We start from the raw sequence: 19590 nt of genomic DNA, 5'->3' as shown, positions 1-19590 counted from the left end.
GTTAATTATCATCCAATTGCGCAGAAGTAATTCTATTTTTTTTAATCATTTATACATATAATTTTTATCTAAAAATGTTACAGCGTCCATTAAATACAACCATATGTAATCATTGTTCACACAATTATTCATTGTAGAACAATTACCATAATATAAACGAAAGTAATGTTTATCATCCCTCGATAGCAATTATAATGTCACAGGGAAATACTGAGATAATATTTTTTATGAGACATAAGCGTCTCAAATTTATCACAAAATAAATTTCACTTGTGATGAGTGCAAGGATTGTATAATTCATAAGCTACTTAGAAAATAGTTGTGTAGACAAATGAGTCCAATATCCGAGTTAACGATAACTACTGATCCACATACAAAGGCCTTGGTCACTTCATAATAGTAGATACTATAAAATATACGTGGTATGATGCAGTAAAACGTTATGAATACACCTCAATATATTATTATAATGAATGAATGCAAATCATGCCGGGTATTCAATTTAACAAAGTGCATTATTGATATAAGAAACTAATCTGTCTGCTTGGGAAATGATATGTCTCACTCTAAGACAATATAAAATGTTAATTATTCCGTTGCCTACAAAACGATGTAAGTCATTTGTCGTTTATTTTGAATCTACTAATTCAGTCGAGAGTGACTTAAGACAAAGTAATAGTACACACATTAAAATATATTTAATATCAGGCACCACCCTTATTATGTGATTCATATACAAATTGCCAAATCCACCCCTCTTACGAGCACTTAAATATTTTTTCAACAGATCTCTTAAACGATGAATTATTTAGGAAGCTGGGAAAATTTTACATTGATAATATGTAGTTTAGTCTTTCCATTCTTGAATTCTGTCATTAATATTTATGGTAGTTCTACTACCTCAATAGACAAACTAGCTATTCCGCAATGATTAATTTAATGTTCCGATGCATTTAAAAAATAATCTTTTCTTATATACTTCAATAACAAATTGCACATTATCAGGGACTATTTGATATTGAATACTGTAAGTTATTACATGAATAAAAAATACATTGTCATTTAAGCCTGAATTAAAAATCATACACATTTAACATGGTCATAGTTCAGTAAAATTAGTGGTTGTAAGTAAAATAAGAGTTATTTAATCACTTTTGGGTTAGTGTTCATTCCTGACCAGGCCATTTTCAGTTATAAACTGAATATATATTTATTAATACTACTGATGTGAAAAAGAAATGTGATAAAAAAGTTTTCTAGTACCCACCCTTCGAAAATGGTTAACTTTAACTGTCTGTTAATTGAAATTTCCTTTCAGTCACTACATAGTGGTTTTAATCAAAGTTTAAGTTTTCATTCAAATTGTAAATTATTCATAGTGTCAGCCAAAATTTTATAGAAAAATATAAATACAAAATAAAAAAGTTAAATTACCATCGGAGCATACAGATGGGCCTCTATAAAATGAAGGTTTTATATATGGAATAGTTGTTAGCCATTCGCCCATCCCATTGCATACTTACCTTTTATCAAAACACACGTTGAAAGAATATGAATTTGCATGTGAGAATCAAGTCAAAGATCCACATATTTAACAGTCAATATTCTGCCACTGTACTGCAATAATTATTCCACTGAACTTTGGCTGGTATTGCTATATTGTAACAAAATTAATATTCTGGCACCTACATTTAACAAATAGTACGTAATCCATTCTTTGTATTGTATATTTGTAATTATATGGAAATAAACGTTTTTTTAAGTTTAATGTAAATAGTTGTTTTAACTATATACTATATTGATACATATCTAGTAACACCGGCAAGTAAAAGGAGAGGTAATTGATTAAAGATTTCATTATTGTATCTGTAGTAGTTTATTGAAAGCTCGACTGCTAATAATTGCACAAAATAAATAGAAATCGGGTAATTTTCACTGTCTGTTCCCTGAGTAGTGCCACACATTCAGCCCTTACAAAAAAACACTCATGCAATTCACATCCTTAGTACAAAATCTAGTCAATTTGTTAACCTCACAAATGTATGCCGTTAAACACCATTCTTAAGCTAATCAATCACATAACTCGTCAGCACACACACAGGCAGGCTCAACATATTATTGTACAAGTATCAAATCTTCAAATCATTACATTTCCTGCTCAGCAGTTTTCCATATTCATTACTAATTAAGTTCATTGTATTGTACAGAGTTTTGCGAGTAAAGAACTAACATTTCAGAAGCAACAGTTCCATCATTTACGTAAATTCAGTAGTAATTTTTACCAAAAAAAACCTGTCACAATATACAGACACTTGATATTATACTATTTCAGTGTCTTATTGTCTCTGTTATAGAGAAGACATTACAGTTTTTATGAGCAATCGACTGTATTTGGATCTATTCTTACTATAATGAAATTATATTTTTGTAAAAGTACAAAAATTCTCACATGTAATGGTCAATAACATAGTGAAAACCGACATGGCTACAAACTAGACAAGAAACATATTTTTGTGTAAACATTATTGTCATAGCAACATGTCATGTGCGTCATTGTTTTTTCTACCTTAATCTGTGTGTGAATAATTATGGAGATCAGCTGTTACCTCGGTACCTCTCGGCAAAACTCTGCCAACTTCGCTCATCGAGTGAAATTTATAATACATACATGAAAATTTGTACGAAATAATATAACACTATATTTTCCACCAAATCTTTTTGAATTTTATTTGATTAAAAACTTCTCATTTTAAAAAAGACAGCGGACCACATACTACATTAAATACATACAATAATTATTTCGTATTAGGATAGTTATGGATTTAAATATTATAATATTCTACACATCTTATAAAAAAGGCTTCAGTAGAAAACGTCAATCTTTTAGTTACATTTAAACATGAAAGTATATACTGCTCCCACAGGTAATGAATACTGAAATTGAATTGTATAAAATATGTACTAAATACAATAATTATGTATAAACATAGCAATAGTGAACAGGTGATCAAATAAATTGAGTTAAAATGTAGTGCAATGGATTGGATTGTGAATTTGAAATATGTCATTATTCTTTTTGTGGTCAATTACACCGAAAATAAATATTGGAAGATTGCAACATTGAGCACCCAGAACTGAGCTGACAAAAGATTTGCACGTAAGTGTGTAGCTCTGATTATGTTACATTTATTATGGTATAGTTTCATTAATCTTTTCAATTGAAACCATTGAAAACTTATTGAAATGTAATTTCAAATTAGAACGGAAAAAAGCTGCATATTTACTAAATATTTAAATTCATAATTATACTAACCCTAGATTACAACATCGCAGTTGAAAAATGATCAGTACACTGCCGTTTGTGAGTAGACCAACGCAATCAGAATTTTAAAATGTCAAAAATTATTTTGAATCATTTTAAAAATCGAATGTCAATAATTTGGCCACAAAGGCAAAAAAAAACACACACGAGTCAAAAACAACATTAAAACTAATATGAATATTGATGTGGTTCACTAAATTACTGCCAATAAACAGGAGGAACAAGGAAAAAAGATTTAAAAACAAAGATTAAAGCACCAATGGAAAATATTTTAACTATAACGTAACTTAAATTCACATCACTCAACCATAATATTATTTCTAACATTAACCAATTCGTGATCGAAATTCTTTTTAGACATTTTATACAGACAAAGAAGTGTTTTTTTTCATTTTTGGTAGAAAATAAATAGGATTATTAAATGACAGTTACACCATTTTGACACTTGCGGCACAGAATTTTTAAATCAAGCAAAACGTTCACAGGCATCGCACGCCGCACGCTAAAACGTAAAAATTGTATATTCCACAATCCGTCGTGAACTATACTCGCTGTCACTCCAACTGACACCGTACGTTTTGTCCTTCACGGGACGGAAGCCGCGCGGACGGTGAATCCGCCCCTTGATATGACCCGTTCAGTTCAATAATACACACGTCCGAAGAGTTTGTTTCTTTCGACAGACGCGAGAAAATAATTACATCGCCACACTGAAGATTTCAATTACTACTAAGACATATCGCTACTGACAAATGATACCGATCCGGCGTGTTCGCCGCCGTAAACATTTAACATCTACGCAGGTTTTTATTTCTTACGTGGAATTAGGAGTTTGATTAAATATACAGAGTGAGAATTGTTGCAGTAATTTTCTTTCATTTTTCCCTCGACGGATAACGCAGCCGAACTGAGCCTATTCATCATTTTATTCCGAGTCATTTCAGACTGCAAGTGTGAACTCAAATGACAGTATCCGTTTTGATTTCTATCGATGAAAGTCACAGCATAAATAAAATCTCTCGTGAAGAAGCACAGACTGAGTTCAGTCTTTGGCCAGTTGTAGCCATTAATAGGAAAACGAATCACATTTCTTTCTGTTTTTTTGTTCACATTCTTATTCATTTTCCTCGCTTCATTACAGTCCAGGATCGGCTTTCAAACCTCAATCGAAATTTAGCAAAGTTCATTCATGTAATTTTAAGATCAGAGTTCAGCTTGATTGCACATTTCGATAAGTAATGTCTGGGTCGGTGAAATCGATTAAACTGTCACCGCAGCACAATTGAGGACAGTGAATCGTCAATTTACTTTAAAAAAAATAGTACATGTACGATTCCTAAAAGACTGCTACTGTAATATTATGTTGCTATTCATCAGGCATTGAATGCGCCATGCTGTTTATAGCTTACACGGTAGCAGTAGTGATGTATTCTGAGGATCACAGAAGAAAGAAGAGCATCATGCCGCAGATTTATATCTAAAGAGACATTTCACGGTAAAAACTTCACCACCCAATCGTATGTTTCCTGAAGCATCGATCCGCTGCGAATTCGATTAGACCCCGTTGCGTCAATTTATAAATTAATTTAAACACCTCTCCGTTGAGAGGTCCTTTCCAACATTCCAAAGCACTCCGTCTGAGGATTATTTTCCAGCGAATATTTTACACTATATTCGTTTCATTGAAGCACTGAATCCACCAGACTGTTCGATCGCAGACTATAAACCCATCCCACTGCGGAAAATTTGAAAAGCGCCGGAGGAGAGTCTGCAGCACCCGTCTGAAACTTAACATGTGCAAGAGTGCACTTGATAAAACAGACGCTGAACACTGAATCGTCACCGGCTCGCTCGAAATTTAAAAATAAAAATCCAAATTCAAGAGTCCATTCAACGCCGAGTGAGGATGTCGTTTGTGTATTTTTTTTTAATCCCTCGCGAGATAAATTATTTAATGTTTTATGTAGAGCGGCGGCGAAGCTCACTCCGCTTTCTTCTCTTGGGCGGCGTCTGGCTTGGACGCGGCAATGGGAGCAGTCGCCGAGACGGGCGAGGGTTCGGCGGCGGGTGAGACGGCGACGGGACAACCGTTCTCTTCGCTCACTGCTCCCTTTTGCTGGCCCTGGCTCTGCTGTTGATCGCTCACGGAAGAAGGCACGCTCTGCGGGTTACCTGCATTGCGATACGTTAATCAATTTTAGTGTCAATCCTGGAGACATCACTATAATTAAAATAAATAGAAAGCACTCGGATCAGACTACTAAAAAAAATCTTCAGATATGTTTCAGTCGGCAATTCCTATCACAGAATTTGGTTCATCACGTCGAATGCGGAAATAGATTGCATATTGATTAATTAAGAAATAAAGGGACGAAGCATACTTCTAGGAGTGTTGGGTTGGTAGTATCCCGTCCCGGGGTGTCGCGGGTGCGAGGGCCCATTGCCAGGTTGATGTCTGTTGCCTCCGCCCCTGTGAAATCAAAACGATCGAATTAAGGATATAACTTTTACTACTATCACACTCACATAGCAGTTTTATGTGTCAACAATCAAGTGAAGAAGTCAGTCATTACCTGTTATTATATTGCGGTGGGGGCAACTGATGGGTGAGCGGTGGAGGAGCATGGGGTCGCTGAATAGGTGAAGGGTAGCGCTGTTGCATTCCTCCGCGAGTGATGGCCATATTCAGCGATGCCTGTCTGCCATTCGGCTGGATCACCTGCTAATTAGATCATATTGATAGATTAATTTTAGTCATTTGTGAGGTTGTAGGTATCAATAGTTGAAAGTAAGCAGAGCTTCAATGCTCCCTGTGAGAAGGTTTAGAAAATCAAGGTTGTTTCCAGATATGGTTAGAAAAATCAAAAGGTGTTTGCATTGTACTGCAGGAAGTGAAGGGGATATGGAGTGTATCCAAATAATGCTTTATTGTGATAAATTATTAATTCTTAAAATTAACGCATATTATATGTAATTGGATCCAGAAGAGTATTGTGTTTTCAAACCACCACCAAGGGTTGGAGTGGCTGGCCACTGATCAATCAACCTATGGTAAGCAGGGGAATGAGTTTCTGAAGTCCAAGGTATTGTAAATTTAACGCATCAATACATCTTCCCTGTAATGTATAATTCAACATGGACTGATCGTTTTAACTACGGTTGCAGTGGAACAACGTTGAGAATCATTATCAAAACACAGTTTTATATTTTTAGATGTAACGCCTTTTAATATTATTTATTATTTTATTTGTCACTAGTCTACCGAGTGGATATGGTGAAAATATACACCTGTTGGATGTGTTGTTGGTAGGGCTGCTGAGGAGGCTGTTGATATTTATGGTGGGGGGGACTGTGCTGCTGCTGGCCCCCCTGCCCTTGGCCGCCCTGTCCCCCTCCCTGCTTCTGCTGTTGCTGCTGTTGGCTCTGTTGCGACTGCTGCTGTTGTTGCTGCTGCTGAGCAAACGAGTTAGCGGCTTTTCCTTGTGGGGGGGCGGAGCCTTTCGGAGATGCTGCGCCCCCCGTCGAGCCGAAGCCCGAATTGCTCAGGTTGCCCGAGAACATTCCATTGTTGTGCTCCTGCTGATTTAATAATATAAACCATCAGCCGGGGAGTACGTCACGTTTCTTAATTTTAATAAATGGATATAAGAATCGTGACTGGCAATATGGCACTCTTTTGAATCGAATAATTAGAGTGCATATAGATTATTGATGGAGTGAAATGACACAAAAAAATGATATCTTTTGCGGTTTGGAATCCAACATTATTATATACTCTGGCATTCTTTTTAGCATCGCAGACCGAATACAAGATCTGAATGCGGCTTTCATAATGAATGCTATGTAATAATAATTAGTCATATTGTGATACAATTTCTTTTTAAATGTTATAAAAACAAATTTCAACAGCTTTCTTGATGAAGATATTACATTATAAAGCGGACAGTGCCGTTATTACAGATTAATTGGCTTTAAGCGATAACATATTTTGAATATGCATGCAATCAGCGCAAGAATTCTTAATTCAAAACTCGTAAGTGAAACGGATCTATATTTTTGGTTATCAAATTTTTTATTATTTAATTATAATGTTTTACTAGTACTTGTTGGTGGAATAAAAGAATAATAAAAGAGTTAAGCGTGCAGAGTAGTAATAAATAATCTATTAGAGAGAAAGTATACCCAATATCCAACCTGCAGGGGGCTCTTGAGCTGCTGGGGCCGCGATGGATGCGACTGGTGCTCTTGCTGCTTAGCCCCGCCCCCTGCTCCCACTCCCACCCCCACTCCTACGCCCACCCCTACCCCCACATACTGCTGTTGCTGCTGCTGCTGTTGTTGTTGGTGCTGAGCGGCACGGCCGTACTGCATGGCGATTTGGAACGGTGACATCACCTGCTCAAACCGAAGCAATGGTTCATTACTTGACATAGGCGCTTGTTGGTGAATAGGTGTACATAAATGGCGCAAGATAAGATAATATGCACTATTCAGTCTTCTTAGAATAGTAATAATATATCATTCAAAGACAAGACAGCAAATTATAGAATGTTAGAAACGTTATGTAGATTTACAATCGCATATTCTACTTTGAAGTCAATTTATTCAACCTGGACTCACCAGTGTTCATTCAATCCTGAACGCTTCAGTTGTTCAGACTATTTTTTGTTGCACTGAATCAGAATTTAAAAAAAACAATCTTCAGATATGTTTCAGTCGGCAATTCCTATCACAGAAAAAGGTTCATCATATCGAGTGCACTGAATAGCCATGGAATTGAAAGAACAGATTAATTAATTTGAGACAAATTAATCAAAAAGCTTACCTGAGAGCTGAAATTCTGTAGACCCGCACTGTTATGATTTTGATTGGGAGTGCCAAACTGAATTCCATAATTGGCGGACACATTACCAGTCTGCTGGTAGAATCCTGTCTGACCACCTGTGAAATGGACAACATTATGAAAGATTTCCCGAGAAAACGTAAGTAAAGTATAACATATATAAGGCAAGAGTTCAATTTAGATACCTGCATAATAATATCACATTTGTATAACAAAAAAAAGTCAAGTTAACTATTATTATTAAGTGTTGGTGGAGTGAAATGACACAGATGATAGAGAATATCATTAGTGTTTTGGATTCCACACAATTATATTGCATTCTTTTTAACATTGCAGATTACAGTGAATCTGCATGTGGCTTTCAAAATGAATGCTTCCTTTAAATTTGTACGGATACCCGATACAGCAAAATGAAATTACTGCAGTCTGGGAGAAATTATATTAATTTTAATGTGAAATATGGATTCAATTCAAAGATGTCAAAAAAATATTTGCAGTTTTTCCATCAAATATATAATTTACAAGATTTCAGTTTGTAATAATATGTAGTATAGTAAAGTTTGTATATGTGGTAGCTCTGCTAAGTAGAACTGAAACTTGGCAGGAAAGTAACCCTCAATCTTCTCATTGACCAAAGAAGTCTCTGTGGTATGGGGCGGTTCACGTCATATGAAATGTTACCTAGCTCAGCGTAAAGTTACTCTATAGCAGATATATAATATATCAAATATTGGTAGAAGTCTGTTTACTGTAAGCCAGGCGGGAACAGAGGCCATTTTCATATCTGATTTCGGCAAAATTCATGAATACAAGAATGAACCCAACAAATAATCCAGTATAATAAATAAAAAAAAAGTTTTTTAGAATCCCATTGAAAAAGTTTAAAAATACAATAATGTAGTACATCAAGTATAGATCCCATTCTTGATGCAAGAGAAGAAAGATTATGAGATATAAACAAGAAAAATTTGGTACATACCAGTGTTCTGCGAGTAATATGTTGAAGGCGGTTGCAGAGTGGGCGGCTGCTGAGGGGCAGGCTGCGGCGCTGCCCTCACAAGAGGTGGCGGAGGAGGGAGGGCTGTGGCATAAGGAGGAGGAGGGGCTGCAGCCTCGTGTGGTGCTCCGTACCCCACGTACTGCTGCGCTTGATATGAACTGCCCTTTGTACCTGCACAATTATGTGTACAAAACAATATGGTTTTAGTAGATCATACTATATTGGACTATTTGCAGGTCATTTGAAGATATGAGAAAACTCGTTATTTGTTATAAAAATATTCGAAGAACAAACATTAACACTATTATATTATTCTGGTTCAGGGTTTTGCCACATAAAATTGACCAGCACATCTATTCTATACACAAGACTACTATTGGCGGCTATCGAGGGTAGTTTTTCATATCGTCTCTGTTGTGGCAGAACACACTAATTGGACAATACTAGTTTCGAGTAATTTGACTTTGAAGTTTTTAAAATGTTTAAAATGGTCTATCATGGGAGTTTATTAAGTAATCGTAAAAAGGATGATTTTAAAATAAAGATTGTTTATTTATTTAGAAGGTTAAAGTAAAAAATAAAGTAAAATTTTGTTTTTTTATGTTTATTTTCTTATTTGTGTATAAAAAAACGAATTAGTGTTTTTTGCCAGAACACATTTTGTCTTTTTCAGCGGTACTGATTACACTAAGTGTTATTTAGTGTTTTCTGCCAGGAGAAAAATCCAGAATAATCTAAAGCCATTGTCATAGTTTTAGGCTAAAATTTTAGTACAAAAAATTATCTAGGTATTTTTATACATAAAAATGAGATAGATACATACTGCATAGTATATTCTTATCAAGCGTAGAGATTATAAGTAGGTACATGTGTAAATAATGACAAGTAGAAGACATATTAATAGAGGGAATTTCAGAGTAACTATCATTGGTGGAAAAGTAGCATCGTTAGAGTCATCATCATCAGTCTGAATCAATGCACTGCTGGATGAAGCCCTCTCCAAGCTGATTCCACTTCTCTTGGTTCTGTGAATTGCGTTGCCACGTAATTCCGTAGTACTTAATATCACTTCCCTCCATTTTGAAAGTGAATACAAACTGTCACTTTTGCTTCGTTATGGTTTTTTTTTTCCGTCTGGGTTCGGGATGTGGAGGTGAACAATAACACACCGGAATTGTTTCGGAAACGACGAGTTTATTTGGTGTTAATATATACTAGATTACTACATTTTATATAATTTATTTTTCGGATGACGAAATATGCGTAGCGCGAGCGAACAGTGTTTTCTGCGTGCTGTTAAAGAAGCTTCTGCCGCCAAAACAAACGGTCACACTTGCGAGCCGTGCAAAAATGCGGCGTTGCCATTCGTATTTTTTTTTGACAATGTTGCCGGTCAGATATTTATTAGACAGATATTAAACATTATTTAATTATTTTCGCAATCAGCCGTTACTATTTGTTGGATTCGATACCGATTCGGGCATTTCCAGATACACAGAGACATCCCTAAATGGGGTCCATACGGGGGTGCCACATTAACCATTTCATCGATCTAGCGGCCTCTAGGTCTATTTTGCGGACGTTTTGTACCTCTTGGGTACCACTGGATGACTACAATTGTCCATCGGTTGTCCCTTTTTCGAACTATGTATCCAGCCCATTTCCATTTGGGGTTTTTAGAGAACACTATTACATCACAAACCCTTGTCTGTTTTCTTATACAATCATTCCGCTTTTTGTCATTTCGCGTTATGCCCAGCATGCACCTCTCTATACCACGCTGTGCTACTATAAGTTTCTGGGTCTCTCTTTAACTTAGGGTCCATGTTTCACACGCACTTGTGATTACGGGAAGCACACACTGGTTTAACATTTTGCGCTTAAGGGGAAGCTCTACAGAATCGGCCTTGAGAATTGAAAATATGATTTTTTTACATGTGGTCCATAATAACTGGTCTACTAGTTAATATAAAAAGGTTGCCGCCAATGTTTGTCTCAATAAACTCCCTCCAAGTGAAGCTTGTGAAGTGAAGCTGTGGGGTGACCAAAAAATAGTACTTTCTAATAAATGTTACTAAATTCAATATGTTTATCAGTTCTTTGGTGTGAAGTATTGCAACTGATATGATGGATATGATAACTTTTTTGATTATGTGTTAGTCACGATATAAACTTAATAATATATTAATAACTTTTTAACCTGAAATTGTCCGAGAACTAAATATACATACAGAGACATACATATCTACCTACATTTTTATTTCATGTGCTATCCAAAAAACATTACAAATGAATAGTGTTTATTTGTAATGTTTAGGACCTACGTATTAAAAATAATAGGTATTGTTTAAGGCCATGCATTAGTTGAGGCACGGTCTAAAAAGATCGTCGCTAGGCGATGCGCGGATTGCGGGTGGCGGGTGAAAATGACGCCTGTCAAACGAAATATTAATTGTCATATAAATCCAACATACGTCCATTTTATGTTCTGTTTATTGTTCTATTAGTAACAATAATAATATATTCATTGACATGTTTTCTTTTTAAAGTAAATGGGTAACGTTTTTAGTCATCTTTACACGATTTTAGAATTAATTGACCCGTCGCCATCACGCAGCAAAGTGACGTGTTCCCGGGTCAACATTCTCTCAGTGAATGGCAGCGAGTCCAAAATTTCGTCGCGCGTACAGTTGAAAATTATTTGGCGTTTCACTGATGCGTCACCTTAATTCTAATGCATATTTTTTAAAACGTAGAATTTAGTGTCTGCCTATTATAAAAAGAAAGTGACTTTTTATTGACTGCGCAACTTCACTTTTATACTAGTGAAACAAGTGGTAGGAAGAAGTATTATTGTATGTAAAGCCAATTGTCGAAATAATTTATATCATGAGTGCCTAAAAATAATTATTAACATACAGTCACTAGACACTATTTTTTTATTAGTCCATCCGACTGGCGGGCGACGCCAGGGCTGTCGACGCAATTAATTATGTTGTACTTTTTAAATTTTGTTTATAATATATTTTATTCAAGTTTTGTGCATCTAATGCCGGGTCCACACTGGCAACATGTCGCGCGATAACCTCGATAGATTTTACGATAATTATCATAATGGTTTAAGAACTTTTACGATAATTATCATACTTATCGTAAAATTTAACGAGGTTGCCGGCGACATGTATCCAATGTGGACCCGGCATAATATCCACTGTGGTTCACGTAGTGGAATGGACCTGTTGTTTCTGGGGTCAACTAATTCAAGAAGTAAACACCCATGATAGAATTTTTCCAGTTTTAGTTGCATTATTTTCCAAAACTCATTTCCGATTTTATAAATGGAAATTTCTTGGTGTACATAGTAAACAAACCTACGAATAAAAAAAGACAGGAAGGAACATACTGATTCATCGCCATAAAAAATGGCAACCAAATTCGCCATTTTGGAAAGCGACGACTGCGTAAACAAATATCGCGTGGTCTGCACGTGTGCGGTAAACTTAAATAGGTAATTTTGTGTATTTTATGTTTGTGTATCATGCATTGTTGGCCATATTTTCCGGTCTTTCTTGATTGCAGTGACACTGTGTTTGACATATGTTCCTTCCAGTCTTTTTTATTCATAGAAAAAAACAGTATGTTCCATTAGTTATATAATGTATTATGAATCTGTAATAAAATAATACACAATTAAAATATTTTCAAATTGAAAAAAACACATTTTCCTAGCTTTGAGCCGTGCTCACTCATGAATGTCATTCTTCATTTAGGTAAGTATATACAAATTTTGATGTTATCTTGCAAATTAAACAGGTATCTGACCTTTTCACTATATTATACATGTACCTACATGCAAATGTAATGTTTTCAAATAATTGATATGGATTATATACCATCGTATTATTTTCTCGAAATCATAAACATACTATAATAGTATTTGAGTATCAACCTATGCTCAATTTGAATTAGGTAATAATAATAATATACCCGTAGATATATCAATAGTATGTTTGCTACGATATCCACCCAAGTTATCAGTATGTACTTACAGGTTTGATTAAAAACTATGACGAAATTAACATTTTAAAAATATTTAATCCATATAATATTTTGACAGCCCTGTTTTCTGATCGGCGGACACGTGCAGTTGTTTATCAAATAATAATGTGTAAGACGGCCGACAATACCAATATTTTTTTTTTTTTTTAAATAAAATCTCCGATGATTAGTGATTTTTGCGAAAATATCGATTTAAATTAACGTCCTAACGACGCCGATGTCCTTTTGATACTAGATTATATTTCAATCTCCTTCTCTTGAGCCCCCTCTTAAGGCACGGGTCATTTTTGAAGACATTATTCAGACGGTCAAAAGTTTTTCAGCCCAGCTTCACTTTGCGAACAATTTCATCAACTATACATCCCATCTATACACTTTGTTGTCCCAGAAAATATCAATTGAGTTACTACGTATGGCTCTTGCAGACGAATCATAAAATAAATTGCATCTCTCGTAATTATTACGAAAAAGTGTTTCAGCAGTGGCTTAATAGAAAATTAACCATGTGCATGTAGTCAAGTTAGGTGGTGATTCGTGAACGGCATGACCACTTCTACGACTAGAAACATGACTCCCCTGGTTTCCTATGGCCTCGGGTAGATATATCACAAATGAAACAATTGCGTCTTTCATGTTCTCTGCCATTCTGGGTAGTGTTGACCTGTGTGTCCCTGATAACTATCTTAGAAATAGAGACCATCAGTTGTTTATTCTCCCAAGGTGCAGAACCAACCTGCCACTGGTAATGCCAATTGGGAGGGCGATAACTATGTTCAATGAAATTGCTTAGGGTGTTGATATATTCCACCTACGTGAGAATGAGTTTAGATGAACGCTGTTTTATAAATTCTTAAAATAGGGTCTGCTTAACTCATCCGGTGTACTTCCTTGTACCTATCTAATTTATCTACTGATCTATCTCTTTTTTTATGTGATACTGTTATATATATCTTTGTTTCTAAATGTCATGTTGTGAACGTCTTAAACTTATTATTTGTAATGTCCACAATATGTTAAAAAAAAAAAAATGAAAAAAAATGTTAGAAGAGCCACGTGAGCTTTGTTAGTAGAAGCACGTATTGAATTCGTAGTTAATTCGTACACGAAGTTGGGTATACAGAGGGGTAGAGCCCATACGAGTCACGACCTTCGGCCATGAGGTTCCTACTATGAAGAAGAAGAATGATGCTAACACAAGTAACCAATACACTGGCTGGATACAATGGCACCATGCCTATATTCTTGAAAACAATGGCCAGCGTTAAATAATATACAAAGTCATACTGCGTCTCTCATATACATACGAAACTAAGTGCTCACACAGTGTAATTGTAGTTCCAAGTTAAGTAGTGAGGAGTTGGATTCACGACTACTTCCGATGCTGCTACCGTGACTTTTCGTGTATTACTTGCTATCGTCTTAGGTAGACGAATTACAAAATAGACCGTGTAGGTATATCATATTGCGTAGGTGAATCAGAGGCGCGCTCGCGGTGCCCATCGAGGATGTGAGAAGTGAGAACCACGTCGACTCCTTGGCATGGTGCTATATCTTTTCGTGTATAGTGTCATCTCAGTTAGACAGATTGCGAAACAAACGTTATATGATTCCGACGAATCCGGTGTACGCGCGGGATACTCATCAAGTACCAAGTTACCGAGGTGAGGATTGGGAGTCACGACCACTTCCCGACCTGGTACCATGACGTTTCGTGTATACTATCATCGCAAGTAGACAAATCACAGAAGAAAGTATGTCTCTCTGATTATGTATATGGGTTGTTAGGTAACGCACCTGGACTACATGTAAAAAAGTTTTTTTAATGTATTTTATACATCAGTGGCTTGTTGTTGATTTGATTATAAAACAATAAATGAATAAATAAAAGGACGGTGATGATTAAAAACAATATTTACAATTGCTAATCAGGCTCTATCAATCTCTCAGATCGTATTTGTTTTAGAGACTATAGACACTAAGTCGCTTGCCGATATAAGGTAAAAAGGAAAAATGGTTCTGGCAGAAAACACTAACTCAATTAGTTGTTATTTCCAGGCAACATTTCGCAATTTTTCATTTAGTGCGTTTGCACAAAACTATTTTTAAGTAAATGTATATTTTATAAAAATTAGTGTGTTTTTCCAGACGGTAGAGTTTGAAATAAGGAACATTTTGGTATAACTAACTCAATATGTCATTTTTTCGAATTAGTGTCTTCTGCCAGAACAGTGACGATATGTTTGTACTATCAAAGTATTATCATTGTTACAATAAGTTAGCCATCTAAACAGTCAAAACTGTCCCATCTCGCTCTAAAATTTAGCGCACCCAAGAGAGGTGGTGCTGCACTTATAGTAACAATTACAACTAACTTATTGTAATTGTTACAATAAGTGCTAATGCTTTGATATAAAACTACCCTTGACAACAGTCTTCTGTATAGAATAGATGCGCAGATCCTAACAAATCACTTTACATAAAAAAAGAGCTAAATGTGATAAATATAACGGTAAAAGTAACTTTTCTTATTTTTTGCAATCTCTTGTATAACATGTATGTTTATTTTCAACACGGAACGCATTTATTCATATTTGCAGTACTAAGTGATGTTTTTATTTTATTGCAACACCAAGTAAGTTGGCAAATCGCTATGGCGGTGAAAATTTTACCTACATGTGATTAAAAATTTTGCAAAACTCTTCAAAGAGAAACTGTCAAGCTTTTTCTGAAGATCGCAGAAAGAAAATATTTTCAAAATTTTGGAGAATGACTGGGGATGGAAAGAGGGTGTACATCATCAATGCTGTAACAAGTATGCCGAAAAACAGAGAGACTGTACTAAATGAAGATTGCAGGCGGGGAAATACAAATGACTATTACTTGTACAAAAAGAATGTACAACTTCAAGTTTGCAAAAATATGTTTTTGGGAACATTAGGACTACGGGAATGGGTGGTTCACAGCTGGATCAAGAAAAGCGACTACGGAATACCAAAAGAAGTGATGAACCAAGGCCTGAACAAAAATGATGCATAAGTGTGAGTGAGAAAGTATTTGGTACCCTTATATAATCCTACGACACGCGCTAGAGTAAGATAAAAGGTTTACAGATGTGCGAGATGGTTTGCTATGGTGTTGCCGCCAAATCTTAGTTTGTTGCATAGCTAAGTGTCGATAACCTACTAAAATTGATATTTTTTGTGTTAAACATAAAGTCAGAGGTAAATATTTTTAGTTAATTAAATAGAAAAGATGGTTCTGTGTGTTGTATTAAAATGTGGTAGTCGTACTGATAAGCAAGAAGATGGTATTACGTTTCATAGGTAAGTTGATACATGTTCGTGATAATTTATTTGTATATTATTATATATTTTAATATCAAGTGACCTAGTGTTTCTTTAAAATAACTTAAATTATGGATATCTTTACCTAATGGTTGAATTTTGACCGCTTAAAAATACTATATAACGTAAAAAATTATACTTAAATTCTGAGCGTCTAGTGCGAGCACTAGCGAAATGGTCTATGGTCTCAAACATTTGTATACAAATGCGTTCGCTCGCCCACAAACCAAACGCATGGCACGCAGCTTCATTTAGCAATGCAATGGGTGACGTCTAGATGTATCTATAGTCTAAGTAATGAAAGTGTATCTGATCCTAATCAAAGTGATAGATATTCAAATGGCAATGAAAGACAAATGCATTTATCTCAATGGCTGGATCGATTGCCAAAACTGCCTTCTCATTGTCGGAAAGAAAGCAGCAAAATGTATTTAGAAGGCGACTTCAAATCTTTATCTGAAGTATATAATCTTTCACTATTTAACAAAACATTTCGTGACAAAAACATTTCCATATTTATTCCACGAAAGGATCAGTGCGACGTATGTTTTTCATTTTAATTGACAAGGATAGAGCTCGATCAGAGTGTGCATTATACTATTCGATGAAATTAAAATGTCACAATTTTACCATCTTTGATTTGGCAATAGCTCAGTGCTCTCACTATTGTTGGCATGAAGGTGAAGGTGATGGAACAGCTCCATGTTTTGTCTCCATTATAATTTTATCCACTGATCACACACATCAAATCACACTGTATTGAGCAGAAGTTACTGATAATAATATATTCTGATGCTGCAGTTATCAGAATCGCAATTCGGTTCTGTCGAACGCTCTGCTAAATTTTGCTGTGCAAAACCATATAAAAATTGAACAAAAATAAAAAAACAAAGAAGTTCACTTGCCTTCAGACTATGTCAGGCTTACAAAAGAAGCTAGAGTGCATCCTTTCTCTTGTGATGCCATTGCTATAACATGATTTCTTTTTAAATCATGCTGATAATAAACTTCAATTTTATAATTCAATTCGACCTGGCTGATTTAAAAATGAATCAGAAGTCAAAGACCTGAGAGGAGTACTCTATGATCCAGTCAAAGAAGAGATATTGTTCAAGTTAAGTTTTGATGATGGTTATGCCACTTTCCCAAGGAGATCAAAGCACAATCGATTTTATCTGGAAAGTATGGTACCAAAACTAAACAATGAAAAAATTGAAATTACATTATCCAAATTTAATGATTTAAAGAAGGTTTTGCCTGAGGACACATCATTTTTACAACAATTTACCCCATCACAGCACCTTACAACAAAAAAAGAGGAAAAAAACATTTAAAATTACATGCAGACAGATTATAATATTATTAAATTATTTATACCATATGGGCATGACAATAAAATTATGCATTTTTAATTATGACAATAACCAATATCTACACTTTCATATTTGCAATTACACGTAATTTAACTAATTTATAAGATATGAGGCGTCTAATTACAAAAAGCGACAAGTCCATAATTCGATATTTGCGGGAAACAATGTTTTTTTGTTTCAAGCTTCAATTATCTGTTTTAACGTGAGATTATTTTTTCCGTTGTATTCTATGTCGAAATTAGAACCAAATGGCAATTTGTTTCAGCCGATACACTCTTAAATGTAATAAATATAGGCAAAATAAAATTGGACATAGCGCTACTTGTATCTCAATTTTTATTTTTTTTCGCGTAAGGCACATATTTCCGTGGCACTGTCATGAGTTTACCGGATGCTACAGCATGGGCGACGCCATTTCCAATATTGAACGCTCCCTTATTGGTTGACTTAAACACGCGCAAAATCAACCAAGCTTTAAATAATATGAAACACGGACTTGGCACTTTTTGTAATAAATCGAGACCTAAAATATTTTTTTTCATAGGGTTTTGTTGCATTTTGGAATTTATATTATATCAATACATATTGTGTAAAATTATACAAAGAATACGTGCATATTTTTTTCTCGATTTTGACCAAATGTGGACTTATCGCTTTTTGGAATTAGACGCCTCATATATAATAATTAATTATTATCTATTGTCAGAATTGTATAAAAATCTTTTATAAATAAATCTTCCAAAAAAACTGTATTTCTAAGTTTTATATTTTTTTAGAAAACTCGTTTTTTGTTCATCCTGAAAAATTTGCGAAATTCATTAAGTGTTCTTGCTGTATTGGCGACGATATCACATGTATCACTTTATGTATTCAGTCGGTCTATAAGGAGGCTATCGATGGGGATCATATTTATGTATTGATGTATATTGTTACAATAAGTTAGCCGTCAAAACTGTCAAAAATGTCGCTTTAAAAGTTAACATAGCCAAGAGAGATGCTATTAAAACGTAGTAGTTTTTGACAGTGATCAGTAGATCAGGGTTGGCGAACCTTGTCATGTACGTGTGCCAAAATTATATCATAATATTATTTTTCGACTGTGACGTGCTAAACAGTTTTTCATGGCTGACTCCTCTTGTTCATTGTGATATTTATAAAAATTGGTGATAATATATTTCTATCCATTCTCAATACGATCATCATGATCAACTTAAATAAATCTATTGCTAAATGAAGGCCTCTCCAAACTAATTGCATTGCTATATTGAATAATCGGTGCTTACTTAGTTGATTTTAATAAACTATTGAAAATATTTTCACGGAACACATAATATCATCCGTGGAGACATCTGCAGGGTCAATTGTCCCAGTATGATAATGTGATGTCTAGGAATTATGTTCAGTCCAAGAAAGAATTTACTATACACGATAGTTTTGTATGAAATTTGAGCAAGATATACTGACCGATAGCTCCGATCTGCTGGCTGGAAGGTTTCACGTTGCCCGACATGAGAGAATTGGTGGAGTTGGAGATGAGCACTGTGCTGGGATTGGTGGCCAGCTGGGCTGACTGACCGAAAGCGGCTGCTCCGCCTGCCGTGGCTTGGAAGATCTCTTGCTGCAAAAGAATACTCTTGATAAATACCTGC

At 35.1% G+C, this 19590-nt stretch overlaps 1 protein-coding gene and 1 non-coding gene across 5 annotated transcripts in view; both read right to left on the bottom strand.

Annotated features, from left to right (window-relative positions):
- Positions 1-1862: 1862 nt before the first annotated feature.
- LOC147071792 (uncharacterized) overlaps positions 1863-19590 on the bottom strand; it is a 37164-nt gene continuing 19436 nt past the window's right edge. The window contains exons 13-20 of one of the 4 annotated variants that reach the window (XM_085947542.1): positions 19406-19559; positions 9145-9336; positions 8148-8263; positions 7505-7717; positions 6611-6901; positions 5896-6044; positions 5704-5792; positions 1863-5494 (exon numbers count right to left, since the gene is read on the bottom strand). In XM_085947542.1, coding sequence (XP_085803668.1) covers positions 5304-5494; positions 5704-5792; positions 5896-6044; positions 6611-6901; positions 7505-7717; positions 8148-8263; positions 9145-9336; positions 19406-19559 — 1395 coding nt within the window. In that variant the 3' untranslated portion in view covers positions 1863-5303. The remainder of the gene's footprint in view (positions 5495-5703; positions 5793-5895; positions 6045-6610; positions 6902-7504; positions 7718-8147; positions 8264-9144; positions 9337-19405; positions 19560-19590) is intronic. The other 3 variants (XM_085947544.1, XM_085947545.1, XM_085947546.1) reach the window with 3 other exon arrangements.
- On the bottom strand, positions 8408-8537 carry LOC147071794 (small nucleolar RNA SNORA14). Its single transcript, XR_015070736.1, has one exon. It is a non-coding gene; the product is annotated as a small nucleolar RNA SNORA14 (small nucleolar RNA).

This window comes from Rhyacophila brunnea, unplaced genomic scaffold (genome assembly GCF_057557595.1).
Source record: "Rhyacophila brunnea isolate RB1 unplaced genomic scaffold, BYU_Rbru_1.0 scaffold_2, whole genome shotgun sequence".
NCBI lineage: Eukaryota > Metazoa > Arthropoda > Insecta > Trichoptera > Rhyacophilidae > Rhyacophila > Rhyacophila brunnea.
Note: the sequence above shows the minus strand (reverse complement) of the source record. Positions and strands in the feature narration are given on the sequence as shown.